Raw genomic sequence first — 16,767 nt, forward strand, 5'->3', positions numbered from 1 at the left:
CGCTGTCCCTTCGTGGGAAGCGCCCGAAGGCAGAGCTGGTGCGTGCAGCCGGGCACGGGCACAGCAAGTCACGGCAGGCGGGACCGCTGGCCAAGGTGACCCCGCACCGTCCCACCTGCCCAAGCCCCGTTGCTGCAGGAGCGGGCACCGCGGGCTGTGCCACATCTGCCTGGCGAAGGCCGGCTGGCAATGCCAGCGCCCACCCAACCCTCGGGCTGCGCCAGGACGGCTCCTTCCCTCCCCCCTCCCCACGCACGGCCGTACTGGAGCCCCCAAACACCCCAGGGTGCTGGTGCCCCGGCTCCCGTGCGGCACTGCGGCTCAGCAGCTGTGCTCCACGCAGCAGCTTTAGCACCCTGGGAAACCCAGAGGATGGCTCAGCTCTGGTTTACTTATACAAACTGTGCTCCTTTTTTCCTAGAAATAAATTAGCTGGGAACAGATGCAGCCTTGGAATCAAATGACATGAATTACCGTCCTTCCACCCCACTTGCTTTCCTCCTCTCTTGAAAACCTTGATAGTACATGATTCTAGGTGGCATAAGAATTAATAAGACTATTACAGCCTATGTCCTTAACTGGAATAGCAGTGTTTGAAACGAGCAGCTGGGTGGATTCATGCTGAAGAGGTCCATGCTACTACAAAAGGCAAAGAACTTCATTTTGAACATACTCGTTCTTAACCAAGTACATTTCAAATAGGGATCTGAGATGACAATCTCTGTCCTCTCTCCAGCGACAGGATTTGCAGAGGCCGTACACAGAGAAGCTCCCCTCAGGAGCAGAGAAAGGACTGCTACCTACCCCAGGAGGGCATCGCGTCTTCCTCCCGCTCCGCGCAGGGACGCGAGATGAGCCCGCGCTAACGGACCGTGGCCAGGTCGCAGCAGGGAAGACGCGGCTGCTCGGCGCCCGCTCGCACAACCTCGGCAGAAAGCACTGCGCATTCAGAAGTCACGGTGCTTTATTGGATACTGAGCCACAATTCAGAGAAGTGTTGCCTTGGAGCCACCTGGAGAAGCAGGTTCTCTCGTTTTGTCTCCTAACACGACTGGGAGGACACCGCCTGCTATATGGGTGTAAAAATAAAAACGTCTCTGTTCAACCTTCTGGTGTCCAGGGGAAGGTTTTGTAGCTTCTGTTGACCCAGGTGCCGTAATGGACGCACACGGCCCCACCAGATTAACCATCCGCATCGATCCTGTGAGCTGTGGGATGAGAACAAGGAAGGGATACACACCACTTCTGCTGGACAAGACACAGCCCAGCTTGAATTTACCACCAGACCAGGGACAGGCAGGAGTATTTTTGGCTGCTAATTAAACACGATTCATATATATCTCAAACATAACTATGGAAGCTTTGTAAATTAAATACGCTTCTTAAATGGGGCCAGAGAGCTGGTCTAGAGTAAATACGAGGTTTGTGCCCTTCAGCCAAGTCCCCCAGCCTACAGGGATTCCAGTAAAACTTGTAGGGAAAACGTTTTGGCAGATAGATAAACGGGGACGAGGAGGAAACTGTCAGGCCTCCAACTTGCCTCCATGGGTTCACCTCGGCCCTCGAAGGGCCACCCAAGGCCATGAATTGCCAGGCAGGGACAGCAGCCGCTCAGGACGCCTCTGCATCCCCCTCCAGTTAGAAACACAAGGCTGGATGGTACGGCAGCTGCGGTTCTGCTGCTGAGCCGCTCGGGTCATGCTCCAGACACACCTTGCTCAGTCCATTCCAGTAACCCCGGTTCCGAACCCCAGTCCCGTGTGCTTCGCCACACAGAGCAGAAGCGATCCTGTTCTGGTTCCCGAGGGAAGAAGCGGCGTGGTCCTTGCTACTTACATTGCTTTGGTATCCTAAGGGCCTCGTTGTCCGCTGACATCACTTGGTGCAGGACTCCTCGGAACTGGTAAAGCACTTTCAAACTCTTCTCCTCACCCACACAGGGGTCGTAGAAACCTGGCAGCCCAGCCTTGAACCACAGGACAGACAGACCGAGCATCAGGGAATGGTGTCATTAAAACAAGAATCTTGCTGCTCTTGAGTCCAGGCTGTGCCAGAGCAGCCACGTACCTTGGATGACTCCGTGAGGATGAGTTTGGAGTCCTTCACCAAGCACTGCAGGGGCACAGTCACATCTATTACTTTCACCTTCTCGTTCTTCCTGCTGTTGTCATTAACAAACTTCCCGTACCAGGCATTCACTACGATCAAACCTGCATTGCACACAAAACCACAGATGTGAGGAAAGGCTTCCCGCCAACCGCTGCGAGGACACGGATGAAAAGACCATCCCCACAGTTTCTCTCGCTTTCCATGGTATTTAAGTTTTCCCTGCTGGGACCCACGCTTGCCAGGACAGAAGAGCATTTCTGCTTGGGTGTTCCTTAGTCTTCAGCACTCGGGACACAGCACCCTGACTTCAATGCCACACTGGTGGGACAGTCCAAGTGGATGTCAGTTCACTTTGGAACATTCTCCCGAAGATTTCTAACAAATATCAGAATCCTGGTTTCCATTATCATCCAGGAGCAAACTGCGTAAGCCAGAAACTACTGAAACCTGAACTTCACCCTCTTAACTTTAGCACATATTTATACACGCACCTGTTTTGTGAAGAGGTGAGTCCAGATTATTGTGTTGAGCCTGCTGACCCACCTCAGAGCGCGTCCCAATATTCATCAGATCCCTTCTAAGCTCAGGCACCAGAAGCCAAATCATAATAAGAACTTCCCCACTACACACACAACAGCAATTACGCTGTGGAAATGAAGAAATGATACCTTGCATTTCTCCCCATCAACCACCCAGCCTCTGTGTTGTTCCTTCCTCCCTCCAAATTCACGGAACAAGCAACTGGTGTAATCTTTACCCATTCTGGCTTCCTCCGCTTCAATGATTCTCCGAACCGACTCCTGCATTAACCGGACCTGTCAACACAAGGGGCAGAGCAAAATCAAGCAGGGTCAGATGCTGTGTCCAAAGTGGAAACAGGGGACTGAGTGACCAGACTTACCGCAGCTTCCGCCTCCTGCTTCTTCTGCAGGATGTCGCTGGCCGTGCTCTCCCTCTGCTTCTCCAGCTCTCTGCCACGAGGAGTCAAGACTACGTCAGGTCTGCAGGACTCAGCCCCAAAGCGGTGACGTTTGCTCACCCACCCCAGCTACAACCGACCCACAACCTCACACGAAGGAGCTCGGTTTTAAAGCTCTTCCCCACTGCTCAGGGTACTTTTGTAGGCTTCCAGCAGTACTGGTGATGCAGAGACCCCCGTGCCCCAGCTGGATGTCCCAGCCTTTGCACCAGGCTCCCGCCTGATGGGACTGCCAAGCTCTGAATTTAAAAGTGTCTCACAGGCTCACCTCTCTTTCTGTGCCCTGAGGTAGGGTTTGATAATTAACCTATGCATGGCGAAGTACATAACTAGAGGTCCCACGGTGGCGTAGAACACAGCACTGGGCAGCAGCTGATCTGTGAGGTGGACAGGGAAGAAGTAGGTCTGGCTGGCCCTGTTCAGCCTACAACAAAGAACAGAGTGGCAGGTAAGAGGAAACAGAGCTTCACGACTTGATTAAGCGCACTGAGCAGCAGCGTGTGCCAAGTGCATGAGCATCCAGCAACCTGAAACAAGACAACTGTGAGACACATAGCTGGCACTGCCCGGAGCCAGACTCGGACGGAGCAGACATCTCTTGTGACAGTATCTGACCATTCTAACATGGTTTTTTGAATCTTAGGAGAATGTATTGGGTCATTAATTTCACCAGGGAAAGGGACCAACATTATCATCAAAAGAAAATGCTTATAGAGAAATCTGCGTTCACTACACTGGCATGTATCTTCAAGGAAAGTGTATGTTAATATTCTCCCGACACTTACAATAATATTTATCTTAGAAAACCTTAGTCTTCTTGGGACCGAGTTCGTCACCCCTTGACGGTTTCTGCACCCTGGCTTGCCCTCTGCTGGCACCAGTTAAAAATGCACCACAGTATACGAACTCTTTAAATAAAGTTCTGCCCGCTTTGTGAACCGCACCTGGTTCACAGTACAATCGCCTATGTTAGTCAACAGTACTTCACCAATTCAAGTTCACATTTGTGTACAGTGTTACAAAAACTAAAAGGCAATCAAATCCATTCCTACTAAAAATATTTTCGGAAATCTTCCATCCACTTACCATAATGCTCCAAACCTTACTTTAAGCTGTATTTTCAGAATATTTGATGCCCACGCGCACACACGCGTGCCCTGAGCGAGCACCCGCAGAAGGCACACGCCAGTCCTGACGGCGCGTTAGGGGCGAGGGCAGCTGCAGCCTCTCATCGTGATACATCAATATATCTGTACTGCCCTAAGACTGGGACCTTCCCACCTGAATATCGGAAAGAGAATAAGGCGGGTTATGGTCAGCCTCTGCAATCCAGAGTTGTAATCTTGAACTGACTTGATTTTCAAAGACACTCCTTGGGGAACACCAACACTGACGGTGGCTCCTAAAATGCTGTGCCTGGAGATCTTCCTCTCTGCTCCATACTCCACTATGGTCCCAAAGAAACCCGCCCTGGAACGACAGAACCAAAAACTGGTGAGACAGGGAAGACTCCTGAATTTCTCTTTACTGAATTCTGCAATTCCCCAACAAGTAAAACATGGAAATATATCCGTGTGCAGCAGATGTTGGCTACTGGAAGATTCAGGGTGTATCTAGACGGTGAGATTAACCTTTTCAGTTTGTAGAGTAGCAAACAGGCTACAGGAACCTCTAGCTTTCTCATTGGTGATGGTCTAGAGACACCACACACAAGTGCTGCAAGTTCCACTTGTCCAAAGGGGCACAGTGAGCTAAGCCTCCCAGGCATCCACTTCAGCATTCACCAGGTTTAGTTAATGAAAAGCAGATTCCCAAAGACACAACAGAAGCATTCGATCTGTGTGGAACCTGGCAGCCTACGACAGCAGGAGAGGACAGATTCTTCAGGCCGTGAGCAATGTGAATTTCCTCTTGAACACTTACTTGAGAGAACCTTTCACTCGTGTTTGATCCTCATCCTGAAACTTATGCTGATAACTGACCATCATGAAAGAATGGGGGATTCCCAGCTGAAATACAAGAGGCACAGATGTATGGAAACACCCACCACCGAATGTCCCCAAATTTCCCTTCTTATCCTTTGCGTGGCACAGAGCACAGAGCAAAGCCTGCCGCTCGCCGGTCACAGCCTGCAATCTGCAGCCCACGCTGTGCACCCTGACCCTCACCCGGGCTGATCCGCACTCGATACGACAACGTTGGGTGCAAAGTGCTGGGCTCTGCCGTTAGATGTTCACACCACACAGTACCAACTGCTCCATTATCCTCTCGTCCCAAGCCAAAATACTGCTGGGCTGGAAAAGCTGAGGCATTTCTCTCCCATGGGCTGGTATTGTTGTCCCCTGCGCCCGGCCACGGGATCCTCACCTGTAGGGCCACGGTGAAGTGGCTGGTTTTGGTGTCCCGGACAATGCTGGTGTTCATGGCTGACTGGATGCCCCAGCGCCACTGCAGGTAGCCCATCGTGTTCTTGTCCAGGTGACGGGCCAGGACCGTGGTGAGGCCCGGCCGGATCCCGCGCGACGAGAACTGCAGGGCGCAGTTTGTAGTGACGAAACTAGGAGAAACGAGCAAAGCGTCACCAGTGACCAAACACGGGCTCCCAGACGGCCTCAGATCCTGCCTTCCCAGAGCCTCGCTGAATACAGAGACCATCCTGCAAACAGCGCCACACCCAAGGGCTTCAGGGAAACTCAGAGCTACCTTAGACTCCTGACCACGGCATCGCCCAGAGGGCCGGCTCATGGCCTGGGTTACTGGTCTGCGCCACAACACTGAGGCCAAGGCAGCGGGCGACCTGCCGCCTCGGCCCGTCTTGCCGCAGGCAGATAAAGTCCCGCTCTTCTGCAGAGGCAGAGCCTCGGCTGCTGGAACACGGCAGCCCTGCTGTTTAATAATCCTCGAGCATCAGCTCCCAAACCCAGCATTAAAGGGCTCTACAGGGAACAAGATCCCTGTATAAGCTCTGAGGAATGGCATGTTTATTAAGTTACTCCATCTCTCACATACAGAAGCCCCTGAAGAGCACCCCGATTTTTTGTTCTGCTTCCAGAGCAAACTTCTGTCACTCTGATTGTGAGATCACACCTCAAGTATCACAAATTCATGACAAGATCAAATACAAACCTAAGGAAGCAGAACACGGACCTTGCTTAAACTGAAGTATGAAAACGGAGGACACCAATGCACAAAAAAGAATATAAGCATTTCGATCAGTACTAAAGCACAATCTTAACGCCTCATTCTGTGGGATAGAAAACAAATGCAGAAGCAACACTGAAGAGAATTCAAGCCATTCAGCTCCTTAGTGTGGAATATTAGCCATTAGACCATTTTTCTACTATTTACCATTTTGGTGTAAGATTACGGAATATCTTCAGACCGAAGAGAGGTCCCTGAAGATCTCCTGCTCCAAACTCCAACTGTTCGAATGCACAATGCCAAATTGTTACAAGAAAACATCTTTGACAACAGTGACAAAGTACTTGGCAAGTGTCATTTACATCACAGACATTTTACACATCCGAGTAACATCTAGCACACATTTCAGCATCCTCTTTCCTGCTAGCTTTGCAGAGGAAAACTCCCACTTCTCCCAAGCTGAGGAAGCAGGTGGGCAGGAGCTGGACGTGCTGGAGGGATGGCGCAGGAAGAGCCACAGCGGCCCCCCAGAGCCACGGCGGCCCCCCAGAGCCACGGCAGCCCCCCAGAGCCACGGCGGCCCCCCAGAGCCACGGTGGCATCCCAGAGCCACGGCGGCCCCCCAGAGCCACGGCGGCCCCCCAGAGCCACAGCCGCTGCTCTGGCCAGGCGCAGCTTGTAGGTGTAACACGGGACCTTCCAGCTACTCAGACTGTATCTGCCTGGCAGTCAAACTGTTTGCCCCCACAACTTATTCCCTTGTGAGCAGAGCGGTTTTTGAAGGAAGGCAAACGCTGACAGCGCCGGGCAGCACCTGGCAGCCTTTGGACCAGGGGATTAGAAAGGCCCTGGAGACAACGGGTGACAATTCCGTCAGTGTAAGTGAAGTCCAAAATGCACAGCCAAATGCAAAGGGGAAAGAAAAACCAAGGCTTAGCCTTCCTTTTTTCTCAAATTCCTTTCAGAATTCCTTTTTCTACGTTCTACAGAATGTAGACAATGGGAGATGACACAGAGCTAAAGTTCCCTAAAGAAAACAACCACCAGGTAACTAACCCAAGCAGCCTGAAACACACTGGATGCAGAAATACGGAACAGCTCACGCTCTTACCTCTCCCCACCCCTTGGCAGACGTCACTCGTCTCAGAGCAAAGTTGATGGATCCCCCTCCGTTCCCGTTCTGGGTGGAAAGGTTACCAGACAGTATTGCTGTGTCCGTGGCGGTCAGCGGCGCCTGCAAAACGAGGACACGGGGCGTTTCGCGTGCCGCTGCTCTGCGCCGCGGGCCCCGCCGCCCCGCTCCTGCCCCTCACCTCGATGGACTGCGAGATGTGCATCTTGTTTATCTCGATCTGCGGAAAGCTGCTCCCAGGCACATCTTCGTACTCTTCATCGTACCGATCAAAGAGGTCGGTGGCGTCTATTCCAACACTAATTGTTCCCTAAGGAATGACGAGTAACTTACTTGGCATTAACAAACACCCAACACGTATCAGTCACATGGCTAAAGCATCCTTGCAGGTTTTTTGCAGTTTTTTCTTGTTCTGCAATTACCTTTTCCACGCTAAAATGCATTTCTTACACATTCAAGCCAAACATAAATGATTACATTATTCTAAAACAGCAATATAAATCATAAAATAAACTAGATAAAAGACAGTTTTTCAGTAGGAATGCAACCAGTAAAACTCGTAGGCAATTTTTCTGTTGTGACACATTCCCGAAGCAGGCAAAACTCTGCTAGGCAGCAGGTTTCTTCTTTCTCCACAACTGACTCTGCTCTGTCAGTAAAGTTGAAATAATATATTTTTGAAATTGATTTTCTTCAATGGCACTTGGCCAGAAATCCTCTAAATGCTTTCTTCTTACGAATTATGGGAAACAACTCGGTTTTGCGCTGCATCATTCACTTGCAATTGACCTCCTTAGTCAAAAATTTTGTTCTCTTTTTCCTATTTCACATCTTATAATCGGAAGAAAAGCCTGACAAAGACAGACTGGAAAAAATCATAAACATTTCAGCATTAGGTCTGTTTTCTTGAAATTGCTGAAAGAGATGTTTGCTCCTACATGTTTCAACAAAAAAAAGAAACCAAACCAACCAACTTTCAAGAGAGGATTGCTGCTCAAAGAGTCACCTGTTTTCCCTACATTGTCCAGAGCAACTACCTAATCAGCAGAGAAAAAGTAACTCAGGAGGTGCGGATGCCCGAGGGGCTGTTTCCTGCAGCCCCTGGTCCAGGCTCGTCACACCTCGCATGTTCGGCATAACTCGGAGCCGCGGTCTCGGGAGCGGGACGGAGCCTCTGCGTTACCTTTGGGTTGGTGCGCTGCTGCAGCCTCCTCTCTTCCCTCTCCCTCTGCAAACGCTCAAATTCCTCCCTGATTTCAGCTGGGGTTCTCTTCCGTTCCACAACCTGCTCCGAAAGCAATTAGAAACAGAGGAGTTGAGGGATCGCCCCGGACAAAGATGTGGCCTGTCACGGTAACACCCCGTTAGGGAACTCTGAATGTTGGGGGTTACTGTTCTCTTGTCAAGTGAAAAACTCAAGTGTTCGTTGAAAACCCATCATGGTGTTTCCGCAGAGAGAGAAATAACTAAGTGAGGGTGCCTTCAAACAAGAATTTATTACTGTGAGGGTGTCAGTGCAGCTCAACAAAACAAGAATGGCAGATAAAGGCGGGTTTAGGGCGCTCCGTTTCTCTCACCTCCCAGCCTTCCATTTCCAGTCCTCTCCTCCCGTATATGTCATAGATGGCTCTGGTCTGGGGGTCACTGAGCACTGCAAGTTAAAATCAAAAGAAAAGTCAGTCTTGGTCTTCTCCTCGAATTTCAGACCAACACACGCATGTTACTCATAATTCAAGCACAGGACGGGGCATCTATTCTGGCACAGCAGTTGTTTAGTGCAGAAGGGTCCTACCAGCCCTCGATGCACCTGCGCTCCAGGTGCCTCTCACCACGTTTGCAAAATGCTGCAGGCTGATCCCCGCGAGTCCCTCCTGCCCCGCGCGCTGTGTGCGACCTGCGCTGACAGCGGCGGCCGAGTGAACGTCAGCGTCACTCAGAATATTTTAAAGGGCCCTGGCATCCTTGGAGCAGATAAAAGCTCTAACTGCTCTGAATCCATTGTCTTTGTCTCCGTCTCCACACACGTAAGAACAAATGCAGAAAATGGTGAAAACCACTGGAGGCCACAGGCAGGTGACAGAGAACAGAAACTTGGGACGCGTCCGTTCAAAAGTAAAATTGGAAACTGTCTTTCTGTTTGAGACTTTTTGGTCTCTTATGGGAGATTCTTTTCAGAACTAAGGGAAGCGGTGACAAGATTATTTACGAGGCGCAGGAAATGAGATGGAGACTCCACATCTCATTCATCACGGAGTTTATACTGCACCGCTCCTCTGAGGAACAGGACAGAAGCATCGCTGCCTATCAGCAAATTCTCTTATTACTCTCTGATAATACCAATCTTCTTCAAAAAGCAGGAAGACAAGCACCCTTGCGGAAACCCCCGCAGCGGTTTCTGCAGAGCGCAGCCCGCACCGACCTTCGTACGCCTGGTGCACGAGGTTGAAGAGCCGCTCGGCCTGCGACTTGAGCTCGGGGTCGCGGTGCTTGTCGGGGTGGTAGAGCATGCACAGCCGCCGGTACGCGCCCTTCAGCTCCTCCTGCGACGCCTGCGGGGCAGCGAGAACGGGCTGAGGCGCGGCCGGCGCCGCCTCACACGGACACGCGGAGATCGGCCCAGGAGAACCCACCAGCTGTCACCGCAACCAGAACGAAGGCTGGGCTTCTGTTTGGTTACACAAGTTAATAAAACGTTCAACTCTGCACAGAGGTATTTTCACACTATTTATAGTGCAATAAGTGACAGCACCAGCTCGTCAGTGTGCACCTCGGTATAAAAGTACAAAACACACCCAGCAGCCTGTGCTTGTGCATTATGTTTTTGGGCAACTCCTGTCTCCTCGGTTCAACAGTCACCTCAGGACAAAGCCCCGAGTGCCGGTGCTGGGATCCTCGCTGGCGCGGAGCGGAGCAGCCGCCGGAGCGGCCGCCGCGGTGTAACCGAACCGCACCGAGAGCGCTGACCTTCCGCTCCCTCAAAACCAACCGTTTGTTTTCTGAGAGAGGCGCTTGGCAAGGCCGCGGCTGTTTCGTGCCCAGGGCGCTCCGGACGAGCGGACGCGGGGCCGGACACGCGGGGCCGGGGCTCGGGCCGCCCCACCCGGCTCCGGCTCCCGCTCCCGCCGCAGCCCCGCCCCGCCCCGCCCCGCCCCGCCGCGGGCAGCGCCTGACCGGGGGAGCGGGTCCCGGCCGCCCGGCCCCGCGCTCGGCCGCCCCGCCCCGCCCGCGGCCGCACCTCCCGCCGCACGTTGAGCAGCGAGTAGTAGTCCTGGTTGTCCGGCGCCTCCTCCGCCAAGGCCGCCGCCATCTTCCCGACCTCTCACCCCGCGCGCCCGGGCCGGGGCACCGCGAGAACGCGGAGCTGAACGCGCTGCGCATGCGCGAGTTCTGTCTTAAAGCGCATGTGCCCGCTACAGTACCTGCGCACGCGCAGATACACGTGTTACGGCGCATGCGCAATTAGTCACATGCAAGACCACGTGGCCGCTACTTTGCCCACGCATGCGCACAATATATGTTTTAAAGCGCATGCACTCTTTACATTGTTTGCATATGCGCATACTGTTTAAGGCGCATGCGCACGTTTGCGTTATACAGCGCGTGTGCCCTTCACTGTGTTTGTTCATGCGCAGTAACGCGGTTTAAAGCGCGTGCGTGTTTTTTCCTCAAGGTGCTTTGCCACGCCTCTCTGTGCCCGCGCATGCGCGCGCCCCGGGCCGGAGCGTTCCCGCGCGGCCCCGCCCCGCCCCGCCCCGCCCCGCCGGGAGCTGCCGCCGGAGCCGCGGGGAGCGCCCGGGGAGCGCGCGGCCCGCCGGTGCCGTGCGGCCGCTCCGTCCCGCGCACCGGCCCGGCTGCGGGGTCCGAGCGGCGGCTGCGCCGCGGGGCCCGGGCCGGCGGAGCCGCGGCGGTGGGGGCTCTGCCCGCTCCGTTCCCAGGTGAGAGGAGGTGAAGAGCGGCCGCGGGCGGTGCCGCTGTCTCGGGTGTGGGGAAATGTGGGGCCGCGCCGGGCCGGGGCCACCGGCTCTTGGCGTTTGACTCCCCGGAGCTGCCGGTAACGGGGCGGCCGGTGGCACCCGCCGCCGTGGGGCCGAGTGTTCCAGGCACCGAGTGGGAAGGGCGCGGGGGAACCACGAGAGGGCGCTCGCCGAGCGCCGCCGGTCCCAGAGCGGGAGGAGGCGCGGGAGCGGGGTCGGCCGCGGGGGAGCTCCCGGGCCGCGCTGCCCTGCGCCCGCGGCGGGCGGGCGGCGGCTGCCGGCGCTGCCGGGCTCTGGGGCTCGTGCAGCGTCCCCGGCCCCATTGCCGGGTGCCGCTGTCCCCAAAGAGCAGCTTTGAAAGCCCTTTTGTTACCACCAGTGCAGCCTCGCCTGGGGCTAAAACCGTGATTTCCCTTTCCGAAGCTCAGCTGATGTGTTTTGGATTTTATCTTCGAGTAACTTCTGTTTGAAACCAGGAATGTCTCAGTAAGTCTCTTTCCAAGGCAGGGGTAGTTGACGAGGAAGCGCTGGTGGTGCTGTGCGGCTCTGCGCCGTGCGCCGGTGCTGTGCGCTGGGCACACCTGCCCCGCTCAGCGTCACCCACGTGCTTCAGGACTCTTTGAGTCGCAAAAACGCAAAGGCTTGAGTTCTGAGGATGTCGGTTGCCGTGGCAACGCCATTTACCATAGATTTTGGTTGTAACGGGATTTGGGAGTTGTGTGCTCCTCGGGGACATCAGTGTTACCGGGAATCCCTCCCTACCCAGATGGATCTGACGCTTTCCTCAGGGCACAGCTGCTCGTTCCCAGCTCCGGCTGCTGTTCCACACGCATCACAGGTGATTCCGGGCAGTTTTTTGCAGAACAGTCCACAGATGTCACAGGGAAATACAGGAAGAGAGAAATATGGCTTTAGGGACCTAAACGTGAACTGGGCTTTTTGAGCATGTGGAGACAGCTCTTTAAACTCCTAAATTGTAACGGAGGAAGTGTCACATCTATGGCAAAAAACAACCTGGAGAAAAAAAAGGAGAGTACTTTGTGTGCTTTCCTGGCTTGCCCGGTCTGGGCTGGGCGCAGGCTCCCCGCGGCGGTGCCGCGGCGCGCGGGGACGCGCCCCCTGCGCGGGGCAGCGCGGCGGGTCAGACCTGGCTCCGCCGGCCCCGGTGGCCGCGTGTGCCGCGTCCCTTTGTACACCGGAGCAGCTCCCGCGTCCTGAGGCGGCTCTGGGACGGAAACGATCCAAGGACGCGGACCAGCCGAGTTCCCCTCTGCTATCGGCCAGATTAGTGCTGACTCCCAGATCGTACCAAAGGTCATCTCTGGTCCCATTTGTTAGTATTTGGAGTCCATAGAGATAATGTCTTTTCACGTATGAAAGATGCTATCGATTTTCTGTTGCCGTTGTCCTGAAATGTGCGCAGCGTGTCTGTGGAGCAGTGACGATCCTCCATCACTAGCTTTATGGGAAAAGAATGGTTATTGAATCTCTTCCCATAAAATAGAATCTCTCTCTCTCTTCCAGAATTTGCCACCCCCGTGGGAGCCCCTCGTGTTATCTCGTTGAGAAAATTGATTTTTTTGTCTCTGCCTAGTACGCCTGTGTTCAGTTTTATTTTTAATTCGCCTCGTGTGATATGAAGTGAAGCCTCCCCTAACGTCAAGTGTGCTTCCTCAGCATTGGGTTGCTGCTGCTTCGTATAGTTGAACACTTTCGGAATGTTGTAAAATCAAATAAAGATGTTTGCTGGGCACAAGTCTCTGCTGTAGTTGCTGGGCGTTCGTTCCTCCGGCAGCGCGGAGCGCGGGCGGGCGGTTCCGTGTCCGGAGCCAGCGCAGCCCGGGCGCTGTGGGACGAGGGAGAGCGCGGCGGGGGACGCGGCTGGGGCTCCTGCGGCCGAGGAGCCGCGGCCCCTGCGTGGAACCCTGGCAGGAGCGCCGGCAGATCGGGCCCTTCCTCGCGCAGCAAAAGACTGACTGTGGGACTCTTTCCTTTCAGGGCAGAAACGGCAACATGAATTCGTAGATGATGAGTAGGATGCCCAAGCCAGAGATGACAGTGCTCTTGAGGAAGTGCTGGGTAGAACAAAAAGGTAAAAGGAACAGCTGACTGCGGGATTTGTGCGGTACCTCCCCCCAGACCGGGGCGGGGGCTCCGAGCTCCCTCTGACCTGGTCCTGCTGCGCTCGGAACCGTGGGGCCAAGTGTCCGTGTGTCTGAGTGTCCGTGTGTCTGCACGGGCCCAGCAGCCACCTCGTGCTGCCCGCCCGGCCCGCAGCCGTGCCCGCAGCCCGCAGCCGTGCCGGCGCCCGCAGCCCGCAGCCGTGCCGGCGCCCGCAGCCGTGCCGGTGCCGCGGCGCGTGGTGGCAGCGCAGAGGGAACAGGAGCCGGGGCCGTTCTGCCGGGTGCGGCGCAGCGCAGCTGCTCCCCGCGCTGTCCCGGCTCACGCGCGCGGGCACACGCAGCTGACACGGCCGGAGCGCGTTGCAGACCAGTCGCCTCCACGAGGGCTACATTGCTTTCTGCTACTCTGATGCTTTTTGCTGCGTTTTGCCTTAATGCTGTTGAGATGCCCAATGGAATCGCTTCTTAGTGGCTCCTGCATTCTGAGGAATTCTCTCCGTAGCTCCGCTCGGGGCCCGGGCAGCGCGAGGCGGGTCCGAGCGCCGCGGCCGGGACCCCGTGCCCGTCTCGGGGTAGCGAAGCTGGCTGAAGCCATGTAAACGGGGCGGGGGGGTTGTTGGTGTAAATTGACTAGCACAGTAAATCACAGCCTAATTATTAGTTTTTTTCTGGCTAAAATTAGCATTTGATATAATGGTCAATAGACATTTTCTTTAATTTTTGAGCCATAATTTCTAACAGCTAATCCCAATGAACTGGAGAAAGTAGCTGCAGAATTGAAAAGATAAGTTCTCTGAACGCGATGGTGACCTGCTGCTGAATCCCCGTAGCTGGAGCTTTAATTTGCCTCATCTTTCCGTTGTTCTCCGCTGCCGGGCGTTCGGCAGAGCGAACCAGCGGCTGCTGTCCCGCGGGGACGGGCGGGGGCTGCGCTGGGGGGCGTGGCACGTGGGAGGGCGGGGCTTTGGGGCGTGGCACGGGGCGGGGCTTAGGGCGTGGGGCGGGGCGGTCCCGCAGGGACAGCAATTAGCGGGTTTGGTAATTGCACTTGGCAGGTGCAGAGCAGTACTGAGCAGTGACGGTGTGTTTCCACACGCACGTTGGCTGGTTTACGTCTTGGGTTTGGTTTTTGTTGTTTGATTTTATTTTATTCTCTGGAAGAGACACCTTTGGTTCTGCAAGTGGAGCAAGGAGAGGGCAAAACCATTTCACTCATTGCCAGGGGTCTTTTAAGAATCTCTATCCACACTTTTAAGAGTATTTTTGTAAAAACACTTGGCACTCCCTGCTTCTAAATTGTGGAGTAACTTTGTGCAAACAATTCCAAAGAACTGGGTTCCAACGTTGTCACTATAGCCATTAAAACAGTCTGAACTGGTGTGCGTTTTGATGATCGCCATAGCAATGGTGGGGATATAATTTGCTGACTCTCCGTAACGGGCTGTTTGAATGTGTTCCTTACAGTCTGAGTTGTGTGTATAACTGAGCGTGCCAAACCATCACATTGACCAAGCCAGACCCACATCCGCCGCGGAATGACAACAAAGACTTTCCTAAAGGACTTGGTATTTCACCTCCCTCTTCACAAAGTGCCCGAACACGGCACATCAGAGTAGCTGCAGCTTTTATCAGTGTGCTGCTAAAAATTATCCGTGATCTGGGCTGCAGCAACTCGTGGCACCTCTGCTTTCTTGCTGCTTATCAGCAGGAGGCGTCTCCGTGTTCGTGCCTCTGGAAAGGTAAGACCGAGCCCGTTTACCCTGTACCGTACACGCACGGAATCTTTTGCGGTTCAGCACCTCTGTGCCTTAATACTGATTAGACCTTTGATTTCTGAACAGGGGGGAGCTGGGAAACTAGAAAGATACCAGCAGCACTTCAATTCAAATGGCTCCTTTCTTATCATTTTATTGCACAAGGAATTAAATGGAAATATTTGGGACTTTGCTGGCGTGTTTGATGAAAAATCCATGTTCAAATAGCATCTGTAATACTACAGAGATCACATGGCTGTAATAACCTGTATGCTACCGTTAAAATTACATATGATTTCAGGTATATAAGATTCAGTTTATCAGGGTTGTGGGGTTTTTTGTCCTGGTAGGAAAGCTTATATTGAGGAAGAGAATGAGATCATTAGCCATATGTAGCAGAGTCCATACGCTGCTTCAATAGCCCCTTAGAAACGCCTTGTTTGTCCTCATGCACGCAAACTGCTGCGGTTTCTGCAGCGTGGAGCCAAGGCGGCGCGGGCGCCGGCAGCGCGGCTGCTGCCAGCCCGGGCGGCGGGGGTTCCCCTGCCCCGGGGAGGCAGCCGGTGTCCTCAACAGCCCGCTCCCTCACGGCGCACGGGCTGGTTACCCTCGTGAGCAGAGAGGCACGTGAGGAGCGACTCGAGCTTTGGGGAGGAGGAGGCGGACGCTGTTGTGTGCCTGGTTGTGCGTTTCGTCACGGCTGTGGCTGCTCTCAAGGTGCCCCATGTGGAGTTCTGTATGGCTGTTTGTTCTCAGGCGTACATACGTGAATAATGCAGCGGGGGCTACGACCGGATAAACATTTGTGCTCGTGTCCCTGCACGGCACAGAGAGGCTGTTGGGGCTCCTGCTGCTGTTGGCCCCGAGCGCCGGTGTCTGCAGAACCAGATCCCAGCAGCTCTGCAGCGCAGCTGGGTTTGGTAGCAGTCAGAGGAGACCCATTCGCTTCACCATTTCTGAGCCCAGTGTGCCCTTTGGGAAGGTGTCACCTGAACAGCCGATCGTCCCTCGGTGTCCCCAGGCCTGGGGACCTTTTCTAATCTCTCAGTCTGCTCTGGTGTCACGCAGGCCGTGAGGAGCACCGGCTGCCTCCGCTGAGCGCACAGATCATCTTGGGAGGGTATCCGAGGAGAGACGTAAATGCCCCAGAACTCAGCAAGGGATGGCAGCTCTTTGCCAGTGTGGCAACTAGAAGAGTTTCCAGTGTATCTTGAGCAGCTGAAGGAAACAATTAGCTGATCTGAAGCTGCGTTAGTATTGGTGCGTATTTGTAGGACAGAGGATACTAGACTAGCCGTATGGCCATCGGGAGCAGGCCTGCCGTTCTAGACCTTCACTCAATGTGCCTTTCACGCTCCATGAGATTAGCAGCCGCTGAAAAGAGGAAAACAAGAATTTTCCTTTCTTCTGTCTTACAAGAGGCTCCTCGCGCCACACGCGCCTTTCGTCTGGGCTTGGGTATGGCTTCGGTCCCTAGCAAAACCAGAGCCAACAGGTCTTCCTACAGAAGTTCCATTCTCCTGAGGATCTAAGGGAAAATATCCTTTTTGTGTGT

The 16,767-nt window shown here is 54.3% G+C and overlaps 2 protein-coding genes across 2 annotated transcripts in view; one reads left to right on the forward strand and one right to left on the reverse strand.

The window, feature by feature from the left end:
* Positions 1-946: 946 nt before the first annotated feature.
* Positions 947-10,739, reverse strand: DNAJC11 (DnaJ heat shock protein family (Hsp40) member C11). Its single transcript, XM_082069582.1, has 16 exons — positions 10,597-10,739; positions 9,781-9,910; positions 8,939-9,012; positions 8,545-8,646; positions 7,543-7,671; positions 7,341-7,463; positions 6,437-6,510; positions 5,456-5,645; positions 5,012-5,097; positions 4,442-4,558; positions 3,357-3,512; positions 3,011-3,080; positions 2,867-2,924; positions 2,068-2,210; positions 1,837-1,966; positions 947-1,208 (listed from the first exon to the last, which is right to left on the reverse strand). Exons 1-16 carry the CDS (start codon positions 10,666-10,668, stop codon positions 1,183-1,185), a joined length of 1,680 nt encoding a protein of 559 aa, XP_081925708.1. The 5' UTR covers positions 10,669-10,739; the 3' UTR covers positions 947-1,182.
* Positions 10,740-11,129: 390 nt separating this feature from the next.
* Positions 11,130-16,767, forward strand: part of CAMTA1 (calmodulin binding transcription activator 1) — a 152,722-nt gene continuing 147,084 nt past the window's right edge. Inside the window, exons 1-2 of the mRNA XM_082070022.1 lie at positions 11,130-11,296; positions 13,334-13,427. Coding sequence (XP_081926148.1) covers positions 13,361-13,427 — 67 coding nt within the window. The 5' untranslated portion in view covers positions 11,130-11,296; positions 13,334-13,360. The remainder of the gene's footprint in view (positions 11,297-13,333; positions 13,428-16,767) is intronic.

Source organism: Streptopelia decaocto, assembly GCF_964273445.1.
Source record: "Streptopelia decaocto genome assembly, chromosome: 20".
NCBI classification, from domain to species: Eukaryota; Metazoa; Chordata; class Aves; order Columbiformes; family Columbidae; genus Streptopelia; species Streptopelia decaocto.